Source organism: Scomber scombrus, chromosome 7 (assembly GCF_963691925.1).
Source record: "Scomber scombrus chromosome 7, fScoSco1.1, whole genome shotgun sequence".
NCBI classification, from domain to species: Eukaryota; Metazoa; Chordata; class Actinopteri; order Scombriformes; family Scombridae; genus Scomber; species Scomber scombrus.
In genome coordinates this window covers 21,217,344-21,245,093 of record NC_084976.1, presented here as the reverse complement: position 1 = coordinate 21,245,093, position 27,750 = coordinate 21,217,344, and the positions used below count along the sequence as shown (strand labels likewise).

General features: G+C 41.1%; 1 protein-coding gene across 3 annotated transcripts; it reads right to left on the bottom strand.

The window, feature by feature from the left end:
• Window positions 1-178: 178 nt before the first annotated feature.
• Window positions 179-27,524, bottom strand: lipeb (lipase, hormone-sensitive b). 3 transcript variants are annotated; one of them, XM_062422333.1, is made up of 15 exons: window positions 27,420-27,510; window positions 26,937-26,967; window positions 23,887-23,927; window positions 19,819-20,060; window positions 18,597-18,881; window positions 17,534-17,624; window positions 16,264-16,409; window positions 15,706-15,891; window positions 14,661-14,813; window positions 11,521-11,665; window positions 10,610-10,837; window positions 9,011-9,196; window positions 7,799-7,977; window positions 5,526-5,792; window positions 179-5,025 (listed from the first exon to the last, which is right to left on the bottom strand). In XM_062422333.1, the coding sequence occupies exons 1-15, from the start codon at window positions 27,508-27,510 to the stop codon at window positions 4,621-4,623; spliced, it is 2,676 nt and encodes an 891-aa protein (XP_062278317.1). In that variant the 3' UTR covers window positions 179-4,620. The 3 variants fall into 3 exon arrangements, with proteins under 3 accessions (XP_062278317.1, XP_062278319.1, XP_062278318.1); XM_062422335.1 differs by lacking the exon at window positions 23,887-23,927 and having other exon boundaries at window positions 27,420-27,487; XM_062422334.1 differs by lacking the exons at window positions 23,887-23,927; window positions 26,937-26,967 and having other exon boundaries at window positions 27,420-27,524.
• Between the last annotated feature and the right edge of the window lie 226 nt (window positions 27,525-27,750).

Genomic DNA, 27,750 nt, shown 5'->3' with positions numbered 1-27,750 from the left:
AAAGAGTTTCTGGTATTCACAAATGCAATCTTAAATCAATCAAAACAAATCCACCAGAGATACCATATCTGATCACTTACATTGAATTACAATCTATTGCTGTTCTTAGAGACTTTTAGTTGACCTTTTGTCTGATCTATGTAGAAAAAAAACTAAAAAAACAACAACAGGTTCATGGGAGAATATATTTATTTAGATAAAAATCAACAAAGGAGAAACCAGCCGACTTGTGGCATGTCACACATAACATTCTAGTGTGAAACCTGCAAAGAAAATGCAGGCAAATCAATCTGCAATCAATCTGATTAAGATATGTTAAAGTAAAAATATCTACATGAATCATATAATGTTTATAATACATTCTTTTTTTTTTATTCACAGGTTTGCACTTGTGGTGTTTTCAATGAAAGAAAAAAAAAAAAAAAAAACTTAAAACAGCTTTGTTTCCAGTCTATGGCTTGTTTTTTTTTAAAGGCTAATAAAACTCTACATCAGAATTGCATTTTACGGTGCGTAGTGTTTAGCATACGAACTGCAGACAGGATATTTTTAAATGATACCACGTAACAGCAAACACTCAACAGCTAGGAAAGTGCAGTCTTTGGTTCAACTTGACTCAACTTGAACTATAGACGAAGGCTATCTAACTGATCAATAAAATTACTAATTCTCATTAGTCAACTAGTAGCAGTTGCGGTCAGTCTCTCACACTGATGTATCTGTGACCAAACTAGGTTTTCTTTTCTAGGTTTATCTTGTAAAAGTTTACTGAAACACATTGCACAGTATGAAAGGGCACCACTGCATTCCTGATAGAGGAAACAAAAACACTCAGACAAGAAGAAATATGGGTTTCTGTTGTGCAACTGCATAGCTTTCTTATATATTGATCTAGTGGTGGAAGCAGCTAGCTCTTGTGTGGAGTTGTACTTTGCATTGCATTTAAGCTAAATCAGCCTGCGGCTAAAAACAAAACAAAACATGAGAGTAGAGATTTTAAAGAGGAAAAAAATAGAGGTATGCAGTACAATCTGATAATCGAACAACCTCAAATAAAAATAGCATTAAACTGAACTACCACTACTAGTTTTTACTCAAAAAGACAATCTGTGATTTAAAAAAAAGTTGCTCTGTGGATCATCAACATCCTATGATGCAGCAACGTTAATTAAAACAATACTGAATAAAACATTTCAGCTCAAAGTTGCAGGCAGCATTTAAGCATCATCTAAATCCACAAAAACTGCTAAACTACACGAAAAAATGATGACAGCAGACATGTAGGAGAACTGTCCAAAATACCAAATGGCCCATCACTTGCATTAGCCTAATGCATGAGTGATCATCAAAGGTAAGAGGCATACAGAGGTCAATAAACAGCAAGTGAATGGATTTGACACATTTATATATAAAAAAAAAAAAAAAGTTTTCTCACAGCTCACATACCGACCACTCTGGACTTAATATGCAGTGTTTACAGTATGATGAAGTCCAACTGGTGTACATCACAGACAAAAACTGTTATTCTTAAGAGCTTTGAATACGTCGAAGTGGTTGCTCTCAACAACAGATGATTAATACTATGAATAGTCTCTTGACTGTAAAGTGCCTTTCCCATCTTTGTGTGAACGTACAGCACCAACAAAGAAGATGCGCCCAAATGTAAGTTCATGTTTCTGACGTGTCACAAAGACTAGAGTGTTTTAGTGAGTGGTCACACGAATGCAGACTCCACATGAGTCAGTCACACATATAGGCACCAAGCAAAGATTTTTTTTTTTAAATAACTGACGTGAACACGAGCTCAAGCCTAAAATAAACTTGCACGGATCGACGAACCAACTACCGCAAATGTGCAGAGTGAGCATAAACAGAGGCTAGTAAAGCAAACTTCATCTCAGAGGGGATAAGTGTATTACTTTCTTCCTCTTCACAGCCCTGGTTTTCTCCATCAATCTGACTAAAAATATTGCAGTAAGTACTCAGAGCTGACAGAACTGAGCATGGTCTAATCCGGTAGCATGACTTTCTGCTGAAAATCCAGCTCTTCTACGGGGGGAAGGATTTTGCACTCGGAGCTTCAGCTAAATCCTATTCATCACACAGCATCTCTCTCTACAGACCTGGCAACCCCAGCCCTGTTACCAAGCAAGGGCAGGACAGTGCCAGCATTTTTGGCATCTATATTTAGTTGGACCTGATAGAGGGACTGACCCTCCAAAGGACGTTTCTGTGTACTTCAAAGTGCTTCAGTGGCAAAACGCTCAGAGGAGTGGGCCTCGGGTTATTGAAGATGAAATCAACCTCAAATATGATGGTGGGGAGCAAAACTCTGGACCGCCAGCCACTTTAAGTTCAGTGGCATTTACACAGCACTCTTACAATCTATTTTCTTGGCCCTCAAGCTTTGCCTTAAAAACTCTGACTTGTAGAAGCAGGTTGTCAGGCAGGAAATCCCCTCACTTGAGAGAAGTGGTAGTTTGACACACTGCATACTGTACAGAGAAGTAGTGCGCAATAACGCCTGGCAAAGAACAGGGACAACCTGAGAGGATATCAGTGCAATGAAGTTTAAATGTGTATGGATAGTGGAAAGCTGGGCTTTTTGCTGCCCCCATCTCAATTACTCCAGTTGTGCAGTAGGGGAATGTTGAGCAACATTTTCCAGTTTTAAAATAATGAAAATAAAGATATTTTGCATCTACCAAAAGATCTGATAGCTATAGTTGTTCTTGAAAGACTTCAAGTACTTGTGATCATAAATTAATGCACCTCAGTGCATCTCCACAAATTTCACTGTAGCAATCAATAAAATGTAATCATTGCATTAGTAATATGGCCACAAGGCAGCATCTAGAGAGGGCACTTTGTCCCTGTGTAATATTCTACATTTATCTATCTTATAAGTATGCATTACTGAGAGTAAAACATACATTTAATTGGAAAGGCCAGGGATGTCAGAGCAGCTGTTGCTTAAGAAGCAGAGGTAAATATTGAGCAAATTCCAAAATGTAGAATAAACAGCATAAGATTACATTAAACAAACAAAATAGTGTACAAATCAAGAAACAGATCTGTAATGATTCATGGATTATAATACAGCAATAGAAAATAGGGGTGGAACGGTTCATTAAAAAAATTCGTCCCGTTCGGTTTGTTCGGTTCATGACACACGCAACTTAAGCCTTGCCAATAACCCAGTGAAGTTTGTTTTTTTCATTTGGCACGACGCGGAGGCGTTACATTATTATACGTAGGACTTATGTAGGATGGAGGCTTTTGCTCCGTGCCAAGCTTCCCAACAGTACGAGCACCGGCAGCTACTGACCTGAGAGAGCCTCACCATCTCCAGATACAGGTAGATTATAGCAAAGCAGCCAAACTACACAATAACACAAATGGTAGGATACACAAGATGGTCTTCATGTGACAGCTCTTCATATTGTTATCATCTTTTCCTCCATCAATTAGGGCCGGTCAGGTGGGAATCCCTCCCGATGACGTGTTTCTGCGGGGGGAATCCCGGACCCCCGCCTGTGTTCATGCTGTCAGTGTGTGTAAAATAATGTTAATTCATCTGAGGCACTAATTTAAAAGTTTCTTTGATACATGACTGTCAGTTAGTGTTAAACTAAGGATTTTTTCTATTAATCTGTATTGCGCTCTTGCCTTGATGACACCCCCTCCCCCCAGAAAAGAACAACATAAAACGAACCGAACCTAAACCATGATATGAACTGAACCGTGGATTTTGTGAAACGTTCCACCCCTAATAGAAAACTGATATAAATAACAAAAATAATAGTACTGCAAGGATTAATATTATGATTAAAAACTGCAACAGAATCTCAAGGAGCGAGTAAATCAATTCATCCAGTTTAGAGCCTTTCGGTCTGTTGTGTTTGAGCTCGGTAAATCTGTTTGGGAGACAGTCAACAGACATACTAGCCACAAAGTGAGCTGTATTGACTCCCAAACTGGTGTAATGGAGAACACAATGTGGAGTTATTAAGTGTGATTTAGAGTGGCTCCCTAAAGGACAAGTAGCCATTTTGATGAGGATGACTCTATACAGAAGCATATAGTGTGCCTTCCTGTATCTGATTAGAGCCTCAATGACTGCCTTGGCCTGGATGAATTACCCATTCAGGTTTGTCTCAAGAACCTTCTGCGCTGCCTCGTGTCTGAGATTCTGCTGCCTAACAGCAACTGTGTTAAGTATGTGTGCTGCATGTGTGGGTGAGTGCTGGTCTTTGATCTAAGTAGTTGCTACAGTAAATTACTATTTTATTTTAAAACATGGCTGTCTTTTGTGTGTGTGCTCGTTTTGTCTGCCAGATTTGTGTCAGTGCATGCTGATGGTGCACAGACAAACGGCATGGATTGTGAAGCAGAGGAAGCTGTATTTCAGTGCTGCTTTACTATTTTTCTGTCTCTCAAAAACTGAGCAATCTCCCATACTCACACACCCACACCCCACACACCCATCTTTACTGTTTTTCTGGATGCTTTCTCTCTCCCCTTTTAGGCACTGGATTACCTAAATTTGTCTGACCGTCATCCTCTCTTCCTCCCTTCACTCGGGTGAACTGCAGTCTCTCTTTTTTAATCTAACCTTATTTAAGCCCCAATTCCACCAGCGTCACTGTTATTCTGGGCTGCCACAGCAACTAACCCCTCCCCGTCAGCAATTTTAGCCCCTTTCCCAACAGCTAGCTCGCTTTCCTCTATGGGGCCGACAAAGAGAGAATCAGCTTCTCCAGAAGAGGCCGACACACCCCTATCGGTCCGTTCCAGCTTGCGGTGCTTGCGTGGTTCAGGGGGTGTCTCCTCCTGGGTAAAGACAGCACGAATTCGCTCCACGCAGACATTAGCAGCCTCCCTCGTTTCCTTGGAGAGCTGCGATAGGCTGAGGAAGCCATGGGGGAGGTCATCCACTATGCACAGAGTGACAGGCTGGTCTACGTTCCTCAAACGCTTGGCAAACATCACAGAGTCATCCAGCATGGGGTCTAATGCACAAGCCTGAGACGGGAGAGACAAGAAGCAAGAGGGAGGGAAAGGGAAAGAATGGTGAAAAGCAAATTAGGATTCCCTTCAGACATGTCAAGAATCTTAATTAAGGGATGAAGAAAAGGAAGCCGAGCTTCCCAGTCTCTTTTGTCCCTGCTTTATTCACGTTCTTTCTCACTCACTCGAGCCATTTGAAAAATCAACACCAATTTCTTCATTTTCATATTAACGCTGTTCTCACTGGAGAGAGCAGGCTTCAACCTCATGTATTTCTCCCTTCACACTTCATTTCACTCTGATACAGAACTGTATGCACTGTATGTTCTTTGGTATTTTACTTCACAACATTTTTAACTGTTCCCTCTCCAACCCCACTGTTTCTTATGCATTTTAAACGTGTTGAAGTTGAAGCTTATGAACGCTAATCTCTCAGACCATCCAACAACAAAATTGTTTGTGCATTTCACTGTATGAACGTGCCCCGCCAAGCTCCAACAGCTGCTTCTTCTTACCACTATATGTACAGGTGGCAGTCCTTTGAGCATGCTATCAGGAGCCAGCAGAGGGGAGCAGAACGGATCCTTGACCACTGGAGAGGTGTCCACCCTCATTTCAGCCAGCTGCTCTGAGCGCAGTGGTTCGAATCCCAGGGGAAACTCCCTGGGGTACTCCGACTCTGATCCCTCCTCACAAACAGGGGGTGGTATGGCCACTGATGACAGGTCGCTGGATATGGAGGAATCCGCTTCCTTGGAAAGGAAGAAATTTACATCTTCTGGCTATATAAAAGAAGAGACGAGAAATGATTCAGCTTACACAGCAATGAGTGGTCAAGGGAATAAGAACAAAGGCATAAAATATTTGACAGGGAAACTTGGCTTATATTATATACATATATACTCCTCATGCCCTATGGATAGGGGCACTGTGATCCTGAAAGAGACCACTCCCATCAGGATAGAGATGTTTCATCATAGGATAAAGGTAATCAGGTAATCACTTAGAACTACTTTGTATTGATTTGCAGTGACCGTTCCCTCTAAGTGGACCCAAACCATGCCAGCAAAATGCCCCTCACAGCAAAACAGAGTCACCAGATCCCTTCACTGTAGGGGTCAAGCATCCAGGCCTGTACCATACTCTTGGTGTACGCCACACATGGACTCACCCACTTGTCAAGAATATGGTAGTGATGACTCAACTGACAATATTACTTTATTCCACGTCTGTCGACCATGTCTGTTTGCACTGCAACCTTACTGTAATATCCCTCTCTATGTAATTGTCAACGGACTAATCTTGTTCACATCGTCTGATTACATCATGTATTGACATTCTCTGTCACCTTCTGTTTTTCCTTACATATCGCAATAATGCACAAGCATCAAAGTCATCAAATGAGTGCTGTCAAAAACAATTTCTGACCCTATTTAATGATTTCTTCCCCATAGATCTAAATGCAGATGTCACTTAAGTCACTGTTCCAAACGAAACAGCAGCCAGTTGAGCAGTCTTGGTGACTGAAGCGCCTGCCATTCATGCCCCAACAATGAACCCTCTTTCAAAGTCACTTAGATCTTTTCTTCTTGCCATCTTGATTTTTTCACATGCCATGGAGCATGATTGGACTTTAATTGCTTAATTGTACCATGCAGTGCACCTGTGTGGAAACCTGTGTGTTTCTCCTTCAGTTTTTTGGGGGGGGGTTTTTGCATTCGTTAGGGTTTTCCTTTGTTTTATCATCCATCTGTGTGTATGTATGCATGTAAATATATATATATATATATATATATATATATATATATATATATATATATATATATATATATATATATATATATATATATATATATATATATATATATATATATATATATATAAATAAATAAAATATGCACACACACACACCACTTTGTCCTTGTAAAAATCTTCTAAAAACCTTGGCTCAGAGCCTGAGTGTCTTGGCTGAACAATCCCCATTTCAAGGAGGAAAAGCATATTTAAAATCTGATGTCACCTCTGCTAGCCATTTTTCCCAAACCAGCCACTAATCCAGTCTGTCTGTGTGAAAATACATGCAAGGATAATCTGCAATACCTATTCAGCACTCACACAACCAAAAAGTTGAGATATTCAGTCAGCATTCTATAGCCAAATCCGTTTAGGAGGCACGGGTGATATAATCTCAGCTGAGTTCATCAAGGTGGAACATGATGAAACCGCACTGTATGATACTGGGCCAAAATATCTGCATGGTGAAATAATGTTCAGACCCCTAATATTGTATAATCTTAAAACAGGCTACATGCAAGTTACATACAGTTAAATGCAAGCTGTTTGAAAGCAGAGATAACCTGATTATAGACAAGGGACTGGTGTTACTTCTCCTCACTGTAATGGTGCAATAATCAGTATTGAATTGCAGACTTTTCCACGTTAAGTTCCCACAACAATTCCCACTAACAGCCAAGTGTTCTTATAAGCATCAGCCTGCAGTGTATCCACTGTATGGAAAAGCCTGATTCTAACACAACATTTTTGCGGATGCAGTCTTGTGAACAAAACCGACTATTTTTTGTGAGCACCCATGTTGTGTCCGGTCAATTGATCCATACAGTGTGAGCATAAAAATTGCTGGTTCAGGCCATGCAGAGAAAACGTGTAATGGGCGTGAACACAACAGAAAACATTTAGACTAGCTTTTGAGACTGTTCACTTTCTCTGGATATGAGCATCATCTGTGAGCATGCTAATCTCAATGTAAACATGTTGAAGTGTGACGTACAGTGCGCTCAGAGAGAAGCGGTGCACTGTTGGAGGTGGAATTGTGGGAGCCCAAGTCCTGGCAAGTCTGGCTCTTCACAGATAATTTCCTGGTGGGGAACTCAGAGGATTCTGATGGTACAGGGGGATCTGCGTGACGAGAAGAAATGGACGCCTCTGATATGCTCTTCCTTACTGTGTCTAAGAGACAAGATAGAGAGGGGGAAATATGAAGAAGACCATTAAAAATAAAAAATCTAAATGTTTAAGACAGACAAACAGTTCATTTAAAAACACCATAAATCATGCAAATTACATGCTGTATAGAGGATAAAGAGGCCACTCAAAGAGGCCAATAATAACTGGAGGACACAGGAAAAAATACACAAACACTGATGTTAGTACACAATCACTTTCAGTTATTCCACTGTTTCCACTTATCATATGTCCTTTGGTTGACAGCCAACAGTTAAAAGCCTAAAATGCTAATTGGGATATATCAGGAAGAAGAGAGGATAAGTGGGTGGAGGAAATTCAAATGGCGCTGTCATGGTTATATCACTCGCCCGCCCCCAGCCGTCAAAACACAGCTGTAAGAATCGTCATGGCTGGCCTCATCACAAAGCGCCACAGATCTCCCTTCTCCTTAACAGTAAACCATCTCAGCACCATTATGGCCTTTTAATCATGTACACCCACCAATGACAATCTCATTAGTTTGAAATTGCAGCTGTGGGAGTGTTACCTAGCTAACGGGACATCAGGGAAATTACGATTCGCCACCAGATTTACGGTGACTACAATTAACAATTACTGTCAAAGCCCTGCTGTTCCAAAGAGGTGAATTGATATGAATGGGGCTACAGGAGTGTAACGCAACAGGGTGGGATACAGCGATAATTGGTTGGTTGACTGCTGAATAAAGGGTATCCATGTCAATGATCTATTCCATATGGGGGTGTCAATGAACTTTAGGGCAGTTGATGTTTTTGCACCCATAAAACTTAAATAAATTAGCTCAATGAACACGCTGAAATCGTGGGTGCTTCAAGCTCGCCCGCACACACACACACACATACACACATCTAGCAGATAGACATGATCAAAGACACAAGCAGATTGCAACTACAGAAAACTGCAAGCTCAAAACCTGCCAAGCAAAACACAATAATGCTACCCGCACCTCTCCCACCTGACTGCACATTCACACACACAATCACAGACGGTGGTATACCAGTGGCTCCTGGTGGCGCCTCTGCATCTGTGCTGGGGGAGGCTGAGGCTCTGTTGGAATCCAGCAGAGAGTGGATCCAGTTGGAGGCTCCCTGTCGGAAATCTCGGAGCATCAGAGCTGTGTCTCTCCTTACCAAGCTCAGTGTGCTCACTTTCTCTACCTGCTTCTCTGCCTGTGGCTCATTGCCTGGAGAGTGAGACATAAAAGGAAGGGTTAGGAGAGAAAGACAGATGTACAGCACAGATAAGAGGGGAAGGAAGATGACAAACTGAAGTGTTTTTTGTTATTCTTGAGTAAGCATGAATAAGTTACAACAGAAGACGGGAAAGCAATAATAGGAAATGTATAATAGTAAAGAAAACCACTGACAGGGTTCAATACTGCCAAAAGGCAATTGTATTACAGACAATAATACACAGCAATGACAGTAGGAGTGAATCGAAAATGATTAGAGTTTGATTCAAGTTATTGAAAGTAGACAAAAGAAAAAAACAATATCTCTGTGTCAGACTTTCGCACTGTTGACCAATTATCGTGGTCCTCTCCACTTCTCTTCCTTTTGCCAGACAAATATTATTGCAAATTCTACTTTTTACATGCATTAACAGCAACATTTTGAAAACAGTCTATATGCTAATAAGCTGAGTTACTGTCAGAGAAAGTTGTCCAAACAACCCAACATGCCTATACTTTACATAGGCGAAAATATTTTATTTTATTTACAAAATGATTACTTTAAGAAAGTCTCTTTCACCTTAGTACTGACTTTTTTGTCATATGTTATAGTTACTGTTTTTTATACTATACACATAAAGGGATGTGTTTTCATGAAGGCGCAACCAGCGCAAGTAGCACTTCGACTGTTGGCATTTTCCTGCCCTGTAAACTCGTTTTGCACATTTGTGAGTTATTTGGGTGACCAGCGCAGAGCACATGGTGCACATTCTCATTTTTAATTAAGTAGGCATCGGATTAGCAAAGCTCATCACAGCCTATTTTCCAACTTTCTTGTAGTGATGTGTGTTCGTGTGGGTGGATGCTCTGAACTGTCCAGACATTTCCTAAAAAAAACCTTTCTGTTTGTTGAGTTGCTTTTATCACTTCTAACCATGATTGACATAACTATTTCAGAGTTGTGAGAGCATTGATGGGACAAGCTGAGAGAATATTTATTAATCACCACACGCACATCTATATTCACTTTGAGCCAACCCTTTAACATATTACGCTGCTGCACACGCATGAACCTAAATAGCAGCTGCGCATGGAGACGCCCACACAGTCTTTGTGCCTACCAACCTGTGCTTGTCGTTGCACTTCTGCAGTTAAAATAGAGAAAATGGTTATATTCATAAATTGTTGCAGACTAAAAGTAAAAAAAAAAAACACATCCTAGCTTGCCGCACACCAGCTGTTACTATAATAATAATTAAAGACTTTAATTATTATTAATTACACAACATCATGTTTAGAGGCATGGAGAAGCACTTGAAAGGAAGAAAAAGGGGGAAAGTAGATTTTAATTTCTCCAGATAAAAAAAGAATCGCTGCTTTAACTTAAAAGTACACACACACACACACGCACGCACAAACTCCTACCTGCGTAGGCGCTAAGACACCTGGAGAGCACACTGAGTGGCAGCAGGGGATCCATAAGTGTTAGCAGACGGGAGGGTGAAGCGTAGGCAGTCAGCAGGGTAGCCGGGTAGGCTGCCACGATGCCATCTGGTATTCGCACACCAAAGGCAGCAGCGCGCATTGACATTGTCAAACACAAGTTGCCTCCCGCACTGTCACCGGCCACACACACTTTCTCTCCTGTCCAGCCTGGAGAGATACAAATGGGTTGGTGAGGACAGAGGTGAGCAAACAACAGGGGGTATAATTTAAAAAAGTAATGAGGAGAAAAAGTCCTTTTATGCAGCATTAAGAAATTCACTGAGGCGCAAAAAAGCAGTGTGACACGCATCAAGTAATAGTATCTCCTTTCTCCTCTGTAAGAGCTGAATATGCAGCTGCTGTGAGAGGTTGCTGTCTCACTGTCTGCCTCATGGCTGTGACATCGTCTTCTTGTACTACAACACTAACATATTGTACAGCAATCACTGTTAATTTGACACTGCGTGCTTCAGTGGCTGGATGTACCCTAAATCAACCAGATGTCTTTTGTTTTCTGCCTGAATATTGAGCATATCAATTTGTATGATATTACACAACAAGGATTACAGTGCAAGACATTGTGCGTTGGCATGATTACTTTCATGAATCCTTTTGAAGGGTCCACAGAATTAGCAAGGTGAGGATTTACAGAAACAGACACCTGAAAGGCGTGAGTTTTACTCCTTTTCTTGTTCAGACTCATTAATTCTAACTACTTTCTTTTACCTTCTTAAGGTAAATAACATATCTACAGCATATGTTTTTCACATGATTTAATAAAGTAAGAGGGATTTAAAGAGGAGATTAAGCCAGCACTTGGGTATAAACAATGCTGTGAGATGTGTGGGTACCTAGTAGGTGGTGGTTCCTTAGAGCCCAGCAGTAGGCATAGAAACACTCCTCCAAAGCCCTGGGAAAAGGGGCCTCAGGGGCCAAAGAGTAGTCCACTGACAGGATGGGGACCCCAAGGTCCTGGGACCAACTCTTCAGATAGGGCTGCACAAGACAGACGACAAGGGTATGGAGTAGAGAGAATTTATGAATGGAGAAACAATCAGTAAGTTCAATATATCATATGTTGTTAAATTCATGAGAAACAAAAGCGACCACAATAAAACACAGAGACAGAGAGACGGACAGGGAAAGAAATGTGGTGAGAGAGACGCGTGGGGGTGAACATTAAGAAGCAAGGATAAAAAGTTATGAAAATTATGTGTCTCTCTGATGTCATCTGTCTGCTTTTTGGCTTGCTGTCTAGACAAAAGGAAAATGAGCAGTGCCCTCAGTCACCTCCATTTTCTTTCTTCTCATACGTTAATAATAAAGGCGCACACATGTCCTACCTTGCAGAGTACATAGAGAAAAATACAAAGACAGGAGGATGGTGTAGATTTACAGGGATAGTCTACAAAAGCAAAGTCACTGTCATAATACTGAGATTTTCCCCCTTGTGTTATTGCTACTGTCAGGATAAGTGTTTACTATTCGTCTTTTCCTCTCAGCTGCAATGCAGTGACCTTGAAATGTGAGAAAGGCATAAAAACTGGTCATGACAAAATATTCTTCCTACAAAGCATTCTTCCTTTCCTCCTCTGTCTTTATCATCTCCCAACAACTTCTTGACTAGCTATGACAGGTATGGTGGTGAAAGTGACAGCTCTCCATTCACAAATCCAGGAAAAGCAATATGTGTGTGTATAGTAGTGTGTCGCAATGTGTCTGAAAACAAAACAAAAAACATAGTAGCAGCTCCAGCAGTCAACTGTGCTGTCTTAAAGCTGTACCTGTCACAATCAATCTTAGAGATAGACTGTTGACAAGTGAGTGTGTGTGCAGTTCAAGAACAGTTCAGGTCAGACAGTGTGGGTTTGAACGAATCAGCAAAGGTGCTCCCCTAAGGTGTGTGTGTGTGTGTGTGTGTGTGTGTGTGTGTGTGTGTGTGTGTGTGTGTGTGTGTGTGTGTGTGTGTGTGCGTGCGTACAACAGTCGTTGTTGCCGGACTTCAATGAGCGTCAATATGTGCCAGACTCGATGGGCAGGTTTTCCAGTTAGTTTTTCCGCATGAAAGGAAGTACAGACTTACAACAAATGTCCCAACGGGCAGAGATGAGGTACCTGCTTTTTTTGGGGCTCAGCCTAAGGCTGGTTAATTTTACATGACTCAGGAAACTCTGCTAGTACACACACACATCCGATTAAAAAATACCTGCGCACACAAACAAACACACATTCACACAGGGTCCTAGATCTGTTCTCTAAGCAGGAATTAATGGGAGCTGCAGTCCCACTCAGGCAGAGCAGTTAATCTGCAAGCTTATACCTCTTCTGCCCAAACAATGTGTGTGTGTGTGTGTGTGTGTGTGTGTGTGTGTGTGTGTGTGTGGGGGGGGGGGGGGGTCCATCCAAGTTGCAAAATGCACAGATGCATGAATACAAATTCCTGTGATCTCAGCATCATTTGGCTCATTGAGCACTGCCACTCTATTGAACTCTCACTCCGAATCAGTGCTCAGGAGAACATGAGAAGTCAGAATAGAGAAAGGGACACAGGAGTAAATGGAGATGTGAGGGGTACAGCGGACAACATGACCCTCCACCCTTAGAGAACCTTTCTATGTATTCACTCTGCCCTGCCACAGGAGTTAAGAAAGCAGAATGCACTGGGTAAAATTTAGTAAAGTATGTGGTGCCGAAATAAGACAGGGAGGAGTGTGAAAAGGACATTAAGTGAACTAAAAGGATTTAGTGAGATATTAGAACGATTGAGAGGGAGGATGTAATAAAAAATTAAAAAAAGCAGCCCAGAAGAAGAGAGCAGCATACTCTGACAAGTCTTCCATTAGTGCCCAGGGTAATCTTTCTCTGCAGGGTTGTACAGTTCTCAGCTAATTCAACATGACAGCCCTGCTCACCCTTTTCTCTGATTGCTCCCTCTCATCCTCTGGTTGCTATGCAGCTGCTACGCATCTGCGATTTCACAGAGCGTTGTATTGCAGTAGCTGTAAGTAGTCTGATGCCACATAAAGACCACACACAGCGGCAGATGACCACATCAGTGCAGGATGAATGGGGAGAAGCCATGACAAAAAACAAGTTGAAATAATCTTTCCCCTCTAAGATGTACTAAGCTGGTCAAATGAGTCCTACTACTTTCTGCATTGTCACTTATGAAAAAACGTCTTGATATTCTCTAAGTGTGTCGCAGTACAACAGAAGAACAGAAGAAAAGAAGAGATAAAACACAATTTTTAAGACATTCGCTTGTGTGTGTTTTTAGTGACTCTTTTTCTATCAGAGTGATCTAGAAATTAAATCTGGGAAATGGGCTCCTGCTCAATGAGAAAACAAGAGCTGAGGATGAACTGAAGGACAGGAAGCAATCATTTGAATGTAAGAGAAGAGCCAGCACCTCACCAGTGAAGAAGGTGTGGAGGGAGGGCAAAGTGTCTCAAAGTTTTCAGGGATTCATTACAAAATAATTAGCTTAACAGCTCATTACGTGCCATACTATTGACAGAGGAAGCCTTAGACTGGTAACCCCTCTGCTCCTCTGCCATCAGCTGGTTTCAGTCTCCTTAACATTTTAATTAGCTGGGGTTCAATTACAATTAGTTTGAGAAAACACAGCCAGAAGTTGAAGTATAGAAGAAATGAGAGGGTGAAGTGAGCTGAATGAGTGCTGTGACGATACTGGATCAAATCCTGGAAAAACAACATCTGAGCCTGGTGTTGGATTTGTACAGATAGCGCTAAATTACACACATACAACTTGCATTCAGATCAAAAACTCACTCATTCAATCTATAATCTACGAACATATTATCTATGTTCATTCAAACAGATCAGATACTGTCACAGAGATGAGTCAAAATACTTTTTTGATAAACTTTTTCAAAATCAGTTTTTCATGTTAAAATAGAACTAATTGCATGCAAACAAAAGGGGAAATCCCCTTTCCAGTCAGAGTTTGCAAAACTGAGCCATATCTCACCTCATGAGACTTAGAGGTCTGGGCCACAAAGCCTCCCCCATGGAAGTGGACCAGGAGGCAGGGAGACGGAGGGAGGCGTTTGGTCTTCAGCCCCAGTGATAGTGAGATGGCGCCCCCCTCAGAGCGGGACATAGATAACAGAGTCTCACTGTCCTGGAGAGAAAGAGGGATGAACAAATGAAGAGAAAGAGGATGAACTCACAGAGGAATAAATTACATCAACCTGTTTAAACCTTAAAGTAAAAAACTACACATTATGGCAGATTGTGATGCATCACTCTGATGACTGTGTACATTGTAAACAAAGCCTTGTTTTCATTGTTAATCTATTTCATTGCTAGTGTTAGCAACAGGACTCCTTTGAGAGAAGGATTAACTAGCTGTTCTGCAGCAGCTTGCTGCCAGCCCTTCCTGCGCCTGCATGAACGCACACTAATTCCCATTCATTAACAGAAACAAGGAGGAAGGGGAGCTGTGGCTGAGAGGGAGGGTTTCCGCTGATGCAGGGTTGTATTTTGTGACATTATAAAGGACGCTGTTGTTTTGTTAGAGCGTGATCAATGGCTGAGAGTGTTTGCTGATAGCATGTCTGGTTAAGTGCCAGACTACAAAGAAAGGAGGACAACAAGCTACGATGGGGAGAGGGACTCTCTCAAGAGAATCAGTGAGGGAGACAGTGTACAAAAAGTGAGAGAAATAAAGAGAGAGAGAGATAGAGATAATGAAGGGGATTAAGTCCATGAGGATGAGGAGAAGTTGTCGAAAAATATGACTAATATGCTGTTTAATATTGTTTGAATGTTTAAAGAATTTTTATTTTTGTATATTTGAACAGGTATAAGCATGCTGGTTCAAAAAGACCCATTGGAGGAAAACTATCATAAAGTAGGTCAAACAACAAATACTTAATCCTTAGTCCGCTTACAAGGAGCTAGTGCAAGACAAGAGCAAGTTTTATAGGCATGAAAATTTCAGATAATTAAGTATTTTATACTGCATTTTCCACTGTGCCACTAAAGTGTGAACTGAATGATGACTTAAGTACCTGTCCTTCACGTAAGTCATAAGAGATGAGCCTCATCTGAACAGGAGCAGCGCCGATGTGTGCTGATGGTGGAGCTATGGTTACAGATGCACTGTGGTTGGTCGCCAGGGGAAGATCAAAGGGCACAGGAGGCACAGAAAGAGCGCGGTTCACCTTCACTTGAGTTGAGGTCATACTGGCGAGACTCTGGAGAAAGAGAGATGATTGTAGAGAGATGCACACATAGAGAGAAAAAGAGAGAAAAAATTGGGAAGGAGAGCCAGAAAGTGCAAGTTATATGGCGAGTCAGGTCACTGGAGAGAAAGAGAAACCAGATGAATAAACCATGAACTCCATTGAATAAATTGAACTCCACTCTATTATTACTAACGGCCTGTAGGCCAAAATGCATAATGATAGAAAGGTACTTTTACCAGAGGAAAGTAAAATATCCCTGATACACTTTTAATATTAAAAAGAGAGCAGTGCACTTATCTGCGTGCATGGGTTAGCGATGACGACATGGTAAGATTACTGATGACAAAGTCTGTCAAAAAGAAGCATCAGTCGGATACTCACCGACAGCACCTCGGTCTCAGTGATGTTCCAGAACGTCTTCCAGAAATGGACATCCAGATTCTGTGTAATGCGTTCAAATTCTGCCCCTCTCAACTCTGGGTCGATGGCGTACTTCCCTGAGGTAAAGAAAGAGCTGGCTGCTACACCTAGGGAAGAGACGGAGGGTATATCAATGGGTGGGAAACACCAGAAACAAGAGTAATGCAAGAAAAGCAAAGGTACTAGAATTTAAATGGAAAGGGACAGAAAAGAAAAGAAGAATGTGTATAGTTGAGGAGGTATTGAAAATGAGAATGAAAAGTAATTAAAGCTCAAAGTAATGGAAATGAAACCAATGGTTTCACAAAGACAGAAACAGTCGGAAGGAGGACAGGAATAAGGGTACATTAATGTTGCAGTAAGTGACTAGACACAAGCACATGAAAAAAACATTACAAATTATAAACTCAAGTGGAAGGTGAAAGGGTAGAAGGAAAGCAAGAAAGACGGCTATGGGTGCAAACAGAGTGCTAAAAACACAGCAAACCTCACAGAAGTGTCCACAACACGAGTAAAACTCAGGCTGGAATGGCTTTTACTTACTCACAGCACTATAATCTTATTGCTCCATAAATTATTCAAGTATATTGTGCTTGTGCCATGTTGAGGTACAAGCATTTCAAAATATTATAATTTGATTCTACGCAGTTTTTGATGCAAGATAAAGGTTTGGGCTTGCAATTTGACTGCAACTAAGACTTCAAGGTTTACACTGAAATACAGACAAAGGACAGCTAATGCAGCTTAAGAACGGAGCTGTGCAATAGAAGCAACTTCTACATCGTATAGCCTCTTAGTTTAATACAGAGGACTATGAGGAAGGGGGAGGGGGGTTTCAGTACACTCACCATATGGTGCAATACCTCCTGCTTCCACTGTGGCGCAGCAGAGAGCACAAGAAACCATGAGAGTCTAATAATCCCTTTTTGAATGTTAAATGATTATGTGTGTTTGTGTGTGTGCACGGTGCAAATGTGTATATGATGGTGCATGTTCTTCTATCTCTGCCGCTGTACGTAACTGTGTACATACTGAAAACATTCTGAAATATAGAAGAAGTACGGCAGCTAGGCCTTTAAATTCCAAAGGATGAAAGAGCATCAACACACAACATCAAAAAGGTACAACATCAGGGGCCAAGGAGCAATGTAGAGGAGATGCGGGCGTGAGTATGATCTATGAATGACAACGAAGTGGCTCTCCGATGAGAGGTAGACGAGATGATGCTGACCTATTCCTGACTGATGGCGTCTGTAGTTTTCTCCAAAGGCCACGAGGCCGATAGCAATGGTTTGGAGACAGGGCCGGATGGCTGGAGTGAACTGTAGAAGGAGGGAGGGGTGGGCAAAAACAGAGTTTTACATCTACATGTTGCAATTAAGAACAATAATAAGAACAAAATTCAAACTAAAATAATCCAAAACAGAGACAATGAAACATAGATGAGATATCAGAAAATCAGATGAGTCTAAGGCATTATAAATTTATACCAGCTGCTCTACAGAGGTTTCATCATTGTTTCCCTTCAGTTTGATATTGACCTCTGTTCGCCTTTCTCGTTAAACTCAATAAGTTCAGAAGCCATGGCTGTAAAGAAGAGCATTCCTTCAACACATCCACTGCCTTTCATTATTTCATTTTACTTCCATGTTTAGGCAGGAGAAGTAAGTTAGTTTGTATTCCTTTCCAAGCTTTTACATATCACATTTCTGAACACTTTTTCACCTTTCTTCTGGGTAAGTATACGACGACCTGGTAACAAACTACTTTCTGGACAGGTGGGGTTTTTTTTAGATTTGTTTCTGATAACAACAACTCAAATTTGCTTTTTGACACTGCTTAATCCTTTTAAATTGACAGGGTATGGGAGACTAGTTTTGGGAACTTTGTTCTGAACAGGAAAATAATATAATGACAAACTAATGTAACATGAAAAGTAACATTTAACACAGAACTGTAAATATGGTTACATTCAGTTGTCTGCATGTGTCAAGTGAAAATTGAGTTTGAGGTTGCTTTTCCTCTTTCCTCTGTATTTTTGTGAAATGTGTTATTATATAACATATATCCCTCTAATCCCCTATTACCTACAGCAGCTAACTTCAAGTACAATCAAGTATTTCCCATCTGTTTTTCTCCCTAGCGTCTCCAGTTTTGCATTACAAAAACCCCACATTTGAACCACCACGCCTGAGATAATGCATTGAACACTATGTCTATTCCACCCCATATCTTACTCTTCCCATTTCTCATCTTTCCCACCACCTGTCCCCATGCTACACAGCTCATCCCACCTGAAATCCCAGGCAACGGCCATAGAAGCACCCCTTGTGCATTGACGAGTATTCGCGGACAAAGCTCTCGCTGAGGCCACTTTCATCCTGGAAGAAGAGGTTGCCGTGGCTGTTGTCATGTAGCATGCGCTGGGCCAGGTAGAGCAGGGCGCGCAGCTGGCACAGGGCGTTGCAGTAGGCCTCCATCTCTCCCGCATTGTGAGCTACTCGGAAGAAAATGCTGCGTCTGTTGGCGGTGATGTAGCGCCCCTTGTGGATGATGTGGAGAAGGCAGCAACGCACCACCTGGAAAGAACAAAGAACGTTTTTTTAAATAAAATTTTAGGGAAAATTTGTCAAACTTGTTTCAAAATGTGATATCAACATTAAGCATTAAACTTTGTTTGTACAGAAACTGTAAATCAACTACGTATTTTACCTAAAATCAAGGTTAATAAGATTGAAATGAATTAGATAAATTAAGTCCTTAGTTAATAAAATTATTTTCAGACTTCAGAATGATATGTATTCTTGAGATAAATTATGAACTTTAGGTCATTTTTCCTTTTTTATGAATACATAGCATTTTCCATTATAACAAAGCGAACCATAGTTCTTTAATTGTATAATCATTAAAGAGCCATGTCTTATGGGCCTGCTTAAGTTGTAATTGAGATTAGTGTGGTAAGCTTGAAGGGGGGGAAAAAAACGATGTGTGATAGCATGCTTGAATGCCAGCATGTGGAGCATGTGAAAGGCTTGCTGCTTCACCAGGGTGTTACAGATTAGTCAGAGTACCACTGTGGGGATGAGAAGGATTAAACATGTGGAAATCGAGAGGCTAGAAAACAGAGCAGCATTCATTTGCTGCTCTGCTACATTTGTTCGGTTGTGGTGGGCTGTAGCCACTGAGGTCATGATGCTTCATCAATAACTGTAGAAGATAAAGTACAGTCAGTACAGTAGAGGTAGATATTCTACAGCTGGAGGAATTTATCTAACCTGATTTGCAACATAAAATCAATCTGTAAAACAAATGGACTGACCTTGAAACACAGCGATATGAAGGGAAAGAGGGGCTGGTGAGCAGTTTCTCACAGTGTAGAGAGAATATTGATAAGAACCTAATGCGGTATGTAGGATTATTATTCTCAAAGCTGTGCTGGGTTGAAATGAGAACACAGACAGAGATTCTAGACTGTCAAACAGACACAAATAGACCTCCCAATATCCCACAGCTTACCTTGACCAAAGAGCGATAACCATTAGCAGGTATATGTGGATCAAAGTCAAAATGATGGTATACTGCAGCAAAGCCAGAGATCACAGGCTCCAGACTGCGAGCGTGCTCCTGGATGAGGTTCATTGTTTCAACCAGTCGCCTGGCCGCATCACCCTGTGATGGCTTGGCCCCTCCTGAGAAGAAGGCGGCATTCTCTTCACACACGCCGTAAAGAGCTGCAAACACTGCCTTGGTATCCATCACTAGGAGAATTGAGACAAAGAAGCAGGGCAAAGATTGACATGGAGATGAAGGTAGACACTTATTGTTGTAACATTATACAGGTATTAATGTTGTTCTTTATGTATTCAGGAGGGAAATTATCTTTTCACCAGGGCAGATAATTACTGATATCACTATATATCCCTTTACTCAGGAGTTGTAAAAACTACTTGTTAGCTGGTACTTGGTCCTGCAAGTTTAAAAACAGCAGCCTGATCTTCATTCAGTGCCATTCCCCCCGCTGTAATCAGCACGTAAACACTCTACCAAATCTATCATTGGATATATCCTATGTTATGTTCTTTTACTCCTATTAACTAATCCCCCATAGCCCGGTGCATAGAAGCTCATTGATTGAAACGTGTTAAGCAAGCCTTGAAATTAAACGATCTAAATCCGGGCTAAGCAGGCAAAATCCACCAAGATCTAGTCAGACATGCATGGAACAGGAGGAGAAGGCAGAGGCCGTTTGTTAACGTCATGCTGCCGGGAACAAACACAAATTAGTCATACACTGACAAAAACACAAACACACTCAAGAGAGGGTCCCAAAGGGAGGTATACAGCTGACAACCCACAGCTGTGTTTATCAAGTAAGTCATATCTGTGCTCTAATGCAGCATAACAAAGACCCAGTTCAACATCCCTCCTGGATTCCTACTGTTCCTCTGCCGCATTATCTAAGACCTCTGCCTCCACAACACTGAACTCCAGGGACTGGCTGGTGCTTACTGTATAGAGTTACAGACATGCTGAGAGGCAGAGGACAGAGGAGAAGGGATGGCGGACAAAGTAACAGGATCGAAGACAGACGTGACAGATGAGAAAGTGAGAATTTAGGGGAGAAGCAGACAGCGGGACGGTATATGATTTCATTATTATAGATGGGTCTTAACCAATTACTCTGCAGAATCTAAACACATTTGGCCATAATGGAGAGATAATGGATAATGATCAGTTCAAAATTACTCTTAAAGAAAGACTCTGCCGAGTTGAATCAACTGTAGTTAAACCGCACATACCTAATGAACAGCCAAATTATATCAGCCGGCCACTGGACATGAAACTTTTACTATCAATTGTTTTTTTAAAGCTGCTGCAATGAAGCAAATACAGAAAAATAAAAGAAGTTTAAGTTTCTGTGCACATCCTCAAAGCAACAGCAGAGGTTGCCTATGCATGCTAAAAAGTTTCTAGTTGCTAAAAGATTCTACTAGTGAAATATTCTTTAGAGGGTCAAAGAAATAATGGAGCCCTAATCGCACAATTATTCTGCTATTCCCTGTCATTCAGTGAGAGTAATGGGAGAGGCAATTTCAGTTTGCTTGGAGGAACCACAACCCCCTGACATCAGGGAAGAGATATTTATCAGCCAGATGACTTGAAACACACACAGTGCATGAGAAATCTCTGCAGCCATTGCCCATCTCCTCAATTCCTTGCCTCGTCTTTGCCTCTCACACCATTTCTCTTTCTGGAGAGTTTTTATAACCTGTCCCACAGGGTAAGACGCCCCTCAATTGGCACATTTTCCATGTTGGATGTTTATTTTTCAGAATTCAAAACTTAGCAAGGAATACTCAAATCAATCATGTCATGAAGAAATGTTTTGGACTTGGCCAAAGGGCACACTGTCCACCATTGGGCAATTGGCAACTGGCTTGAATAATGCTAAAAAATGGATGAGGACACATAACCCAATCCAGGCATCCATCAAGTCGTTTTGCCAAGCTGTTCCTTCCATTTGGCACTGGAAAAAGTGCCTCATGTGAACATACCCAAATGTTACAGACACACTTTGGCCTTTTAACAAATCAGAAATCAAAAGAGTTCTTCAGAGATATGTTTTCTTCTGCCACACGCCAAGCGGTTATAATTATCTGCAAACAACGGGAAACCCTGTGTTTAAAGTTTATGTGAAGTTGCCACCAAATCCATAGTACATGTCCTACTGAATTTCAGAGGCATTCATGGCCCTGGGGTATAAGGACAGTCTGGGACAAGTCTGCAAAGCCAAATGAGAGGAGATACAGAGCTGCACTGCAGTGGTTTTTCATTACAATCTCAAGTTCTATCTATTCCTGCAAAGTTTAATGAAGCAGCTTGGGGCCTAATTTCACATCGATTCAACATGTGAAAGGAATACTCTATCCGACATAAGCTCATCCCATGACTTCAAGGGAAACTCCACACTAAAACAGAATTTACATTGTGTATTCAAATTATGTGAGGTTATAATCTACAAATAAAGCTAACTGTCTCCCTCAGGTGCATCCGAGCACCAAGATTTGAATTTGAAGTTTCTGTCGACTGATTCCTTAAAGTTAACAGCAGTTAATTAACATTAACACAGTGGGCTCAAAGGATTCTTATCCAAATTCAAAGAGATCAGACCATATAGCCTTCGTCTTAGGAATACTTCCTATTAAAACTGAGCTGTACAAGATCTCAAAGGTGTAGCAGGAGAGAGGGATCGGGGAGGCACAAAACAGGAGGGAAATTTGAGTTTTATATCCACTCATGCAAATAATCATACACATTTATCAAAGAGACCAATGGCAGAAGCCTTCAGTAACTGCATGTGCAACACACACACTCAAAAAATGTGAGCCATCTTGTGCTATCTCATGATTTGACAGTGGATTACTTGAGAGATTGTGAAAGTGCTAACCCTGACAACACAAGAAACAACTCATTCAGTCAGCAAAAAAACTAGAAACATCAGGGGACACAAGCATAAAACCACCAGAACATCTGTAAATACAAATATATCTGCCGGCATAAATACAATTATAGCAGTGTGACCTGAGGGGACACAATGACTGCTTTGGTCGAGCAGTCAGTGAAATGCCATGTTGCAAGACTGGCTATTATATAGCAGTCATACCAGTTTGGGCTCAAAGCCAAAATTTAAATTACATTGCTTAATTAGAGCTCGGGGTACGACTCTCTCAGCAGGGTACGCCAACAGACCTTATGTTGACAGAGTAAACTGAGCGTGAACTTGATGAACCCCTGGATCAGCATAAGTTGCTCCAGAACTTGCTTAATGATAATAAAACCGACGCATTACAGCCCTTACTAACTGCAGGGAGCATATCATACATTATGCAAATGAGCAAAGTTGTAATGAAACATTTGTACCATGTTATCAAGACCTCACTCATAGTTAAAACCTGACATGGTCCGGTGAAGACTTCACCTTTGTTTAACTAAAGATAATGAGTCAAACAGAGAAACATTTATAATGTCTCTACCGTTAAGTCAGAATAGCAGCTGATAGACTAGACTAGAGAGACACTATGAGGAAAACAATGACTCACCTACTTGTCTTATCACCTCTGCCGTTTGTACACCAGCAAATGCTCTATATATCTATGAAAGACAAGTAAATGCCATACATATCTAGGAAAGGCCTGTAAATTTCTCTACATATCTACGAGTGTTTACCTATAGCTATGTACAGAGCAGCACGTTTTAAGCATCACTACTTCCTATGAAACTAACATAAGTGGCTACTGTAAGCTAAACTGCAACCATTAAAATTTGAACCTGGTCTCACCACATTAAAGATGAATGAGAGCAGGTAGTATTAATAAATCATCTACAACAACCAACAGTAGCGACATTACAGACGTATAACGACTCCTGTGGGGCCCACAGTGTGAATTGAGTGTTTGTAAAAAAACTACCTGCAGGCAGCTTCTGGCAAAGCACACAATGCATTGTATGGACTAACTATTGAAAAGCTGGAAGAGAGAGAGAGAGAAAGAGATGGGAAGGAGAAAAAAAAGTAAAAGTGTTTACCAGCTTCTGAGTTCAAGGCTCTGTCCATGTCTGTCTCCTCTCTTCCACAAAAGCAATGAAAGCATGGAGAGAAAGAAAGACAGAATGAGAGATGCAGATAGGAGGGAGGGAGGGGAGGCAGAGAGGAAAGAGATAGGGTTTTCCAATTGGGTTTGTTCTCCCTCTTGGTGTCTGTTGCTCTTTTTTTTTTCCCTTTCTGTGGCTCTCCTCTTGTCAGTGTCTGTATGTCAGCCTGTCATAACCAATTCTTCTCAAAGGCAATGTGTTGTCCTTTTCTTTCCTCTCTGCTTGTCCCTCTTATGCTTCTTTTAAAAAAAGGTTAAGGGAGCTAAAGGCAAACCCGGCCCAGTTGACCCTCTCTCTGTGACAGTGGGATAATTTGCCATTGGCTGTTAAGCTTGCAACTCCCAGCGACCTTCCACCCAATTGGCAGATAACAGAGATTGTCCATGGAAATATGAGATGATTTAATAGTCTAAGATTGTGGCTGTTTATCTTCTAATGTGTCTTCTGTGCTCCATTACACATTTAATAAGGTCTCACAAATGTAAACAAAGAGCAGTAAAATCAATGATTAGCAATTAATATATCATTAAGTCATAAAATGGTCCATTTAATCTTTAAATAAAAACCTGAAATAATGAATGCACTGGTTAGCAGAGCCTATAATTACAACTTAAAAAGTGTTTATTTTACATAACCAACTGTCGAATAACCCAAAGGTATACAAATAACAAGAACAAACAAAGAAAAGAAACAACATGCTCAAAGTCACTAACCACTGTTTACATTAATCAATTCAATATTAAATCTGTTTGACTTGAGCCTGATTTGACTTTTTAAGTGTTGAACAGTATCAATAAAAGCACCTTTGAACATACATTTGAGTGTTCATGCAGCAGGGATGTGCAGCATGTGCCAACTCTTGAGCAATATAAATGTTTGTCCATGAAGGCAGAACATGAACACCCCATCAAAAAATGTTAAAAAACAAAGGGTGGAAATGTAATTCATCGAATCTATTCCTGGCAAAAAATAAAATAAAATATGTTCTCCGTTCAGAATTCTTGGCTGATACCACACATGACAGTCCCATAGCTCAAGGAACAGATACATGACCCCTCACCCACTTGTAGAAAAACAGTGACACACACACTAAGAGACACCGCAAGAACACCAGTGAAAAAGTTTAATTTTCGTGGTTTTCATTATTGTTGCTTTCAAACATGTTAACTCAGTCGAGAGTCTTACGTTTTCATCCCCAGTTATTGCTGTTTCTATGTGTTTTTGTCTTTGGGCCCTTTGACAGGTCACGGTCGGAAAACCACAGGTGTATGTTTTAGAGACGAAGAGTGAAGAGAGAGAGAAACCACAGGTGTATCCTGTGTGAAAGTCTTTTTGTTTTTGTTTTTTTTAAACCAGACTGTAACACTCCATCTGTTGGAATCAGTTCAATGTTTGATCATCTGTTTTGATGACAAAGAAACAGGAAAAGTCAGACTGTTGAGGAAACAGTATTAACGTAAAATTCATAACACTGCATTGTTGTAGTACTGTAGATGAGGAAAACAGCATGTGGAAACAGGAATAACAGCGCTAATTATAATGTTATTCATATCTATTCATAAAACAAAAATATTTCATGTTTTTCTCTCTCACTCTGTCACTCAGACACGGGGAACACCGGTGAGGGAAGCGAGGAGCCACGAATGCCAAATTGCAGGGATCCACTGTTATGGATTAATTTAGCACTTCATTGATGTTAGCTGTTTAAACCTGTTACTAAAAGGGTTAGGTCATATTACATATTATATATAGATATCTATCAATCCTGGTTTAAAAAAAGCCCTGTATTAAGAGGCACAAACAAACTGGAAAAACCTGCTTGTTTACCTTTATGTCTAGAACTCGCAATGCAAGTCTCTTCTATGGAGAAAATGTCAAGAAAGTACTATTGTGGTCTTTGAGTTACTTCTTAATGTTAGTATGATTAACGGTGCTGATCCTGTCTAGGCCTTTTCTGACTGACGGCTCTCTCTTGTGTTTTTTTTTTATCAAGACTAAACTGACCTACTTGAGGAAAACGTGAGTCCAAGGACATGAAAACGAAGTGGCCTTTTCTTTAAGTGGAACTGGTAACAGCACAAAGTCCTCAACTATTTATCTATCTATGTGAGCAGAGAGTCTATACATTTGTCATGTGTTGTGACCGGGCAGTGTTTAACAGGAAAATTCCTCCATATGGCCTTTTAACAGTTTTTCTTTAAGATATGGTGTCTGGTCAGTCTTTTTGAACTTTGCCAGACATCTGATACCCTACAAATGCCATGTCTGTAGGAAGCACGCTTTAAAAATAGCAAACTTTGAGCAATGCATGCTGGGCAAGAGGAAGCACTAACAGCAGGGGCTCTGTAGTGTCATGCTTAGGACAGAAAGCTGTGACCCCCCCTCACCCTCTTCCTCACAGACAGAGCACCTTTACACACACACAAGGCCAAACTGAACAACAGGAAACCAGAAACAATGGGCTTTCACATAGGACACATATGGCTTCCTTCAGTTTTTACAATCCAACGCCTATAATGGAAAAGCACATTTCAAAAAAACCAGTGTTCAGATCTGATGGAAACTGAGTGTGTTAGCAAACCTCACACATTAAATAAGACAAAAACTCTTCTAGTAGCAAAAATAAAGACAATGCATGGCATATTGTCAGACTACTGACTAAGCTGTGGAAGCCCTTTGGTTAGATTGTTCCAGCTCCAGTGAGACAGTGGCCTAGTTTACAGAGGAGAATAAAACAACAGTGGGAGTTTGTTCAGTCATAACAGCAGATCACACAGCCTGCAGCATCATGTCAAGACCGTCACCTTACAAAGGCTTTCCATTGGTTGCTACTGACCTTATCAATTCGCTTAATCGATTTATGCACAGTACATTAGCAGCAACCCTTCCCCATCCTCCTCCCCCCTTTCCTAATGCCACACTGGGAGATAAATCTAACATCTAGTTGTACTCCCTCCCCTCCCCCTTGTTTGTGTTTTCAGTACCTGTTCAGGTGGGTCCTGTCAGTGTCAGCAGCTGAGACATTAAGGACACAGCACAACGTGAAAAAAGGTGAGTACAAAAAGGAGACATATACTTTATAACTAGAGCATTGACATTAAAAACTACTGCTACAACTAACAGTGCACATACAGTAGGTACAGTATATACATGACTGAAGGGGATGCCGGTACTGTGGATATGCTAGCCAAGGAGGTACAACACGACATTGTATTTAAAGCAATTTCCTCAGCATGTCATCGTTTTTGATGTCGTAAAACAATCACAGGACCTAAGCAGCTGACACAGACCCAGCGGCTTAAATCCTGGCTGTTCAAATTGGCCGACCGAGGCTAGCTAACGTAGCTGCTAATGCAGGGAGCGTCAAAAAAGGGGGGGACGTTATTACCTAAGGGGGAGGACAACACGCAAAAAGGAGAAGGCGGGGGGGACAGTGGCAAGTTTGGCACGGCACAGGAAAAACTCACCCACTGGACCCTCTTTATGTTTGGATGAGCGTCTTCCATTCACACCTTTCTCAAATCTGCTATTCCCACCACTCTTCTTATTCGACGCCATCTTCGCCCGCTCTGTTTACGCACCGCCTCTCATGTCTCTCCTACATACCTGCCTGGACGCGCCAAGGCCCCGCCCACGTCTAAACTGTTAGCCAATGAGTGACTGCATTGCGGTTCAGTAGCCAATCGTGACTCTCTAAAATCGATATGTGCCCGCCTCCTTTGTCTTGGTTGTACAACTCAGTGAAGAATAATAATTATTGAGCCCTAATACACACAGAACAAACAAGAGGGGCATTGT

Coding starts and splice junctions, on each gene's coding strand:
- lipeb (XM_062422333.1), bottom strand. CDS start 27,510: ATGGCGTCGAATAAGAAGAGTGGTGGGAATAGCAGATTTGAGAAAGGT. Junction 11,666..14,660: donor AGACCTCTAAGTCTCATGAG/GTGAGATATGGC, acceptor TGTCTTGTGCAG/CCCTATCTGAAGAGTTGGTC. Junction 9,197..10,609: donor GTGTCTTAGCGCCTACGCAG/GTAGGAGTTTGT, acceptor CTCACTCTCCAG/GCAATGAGCCACAGGCAGAG.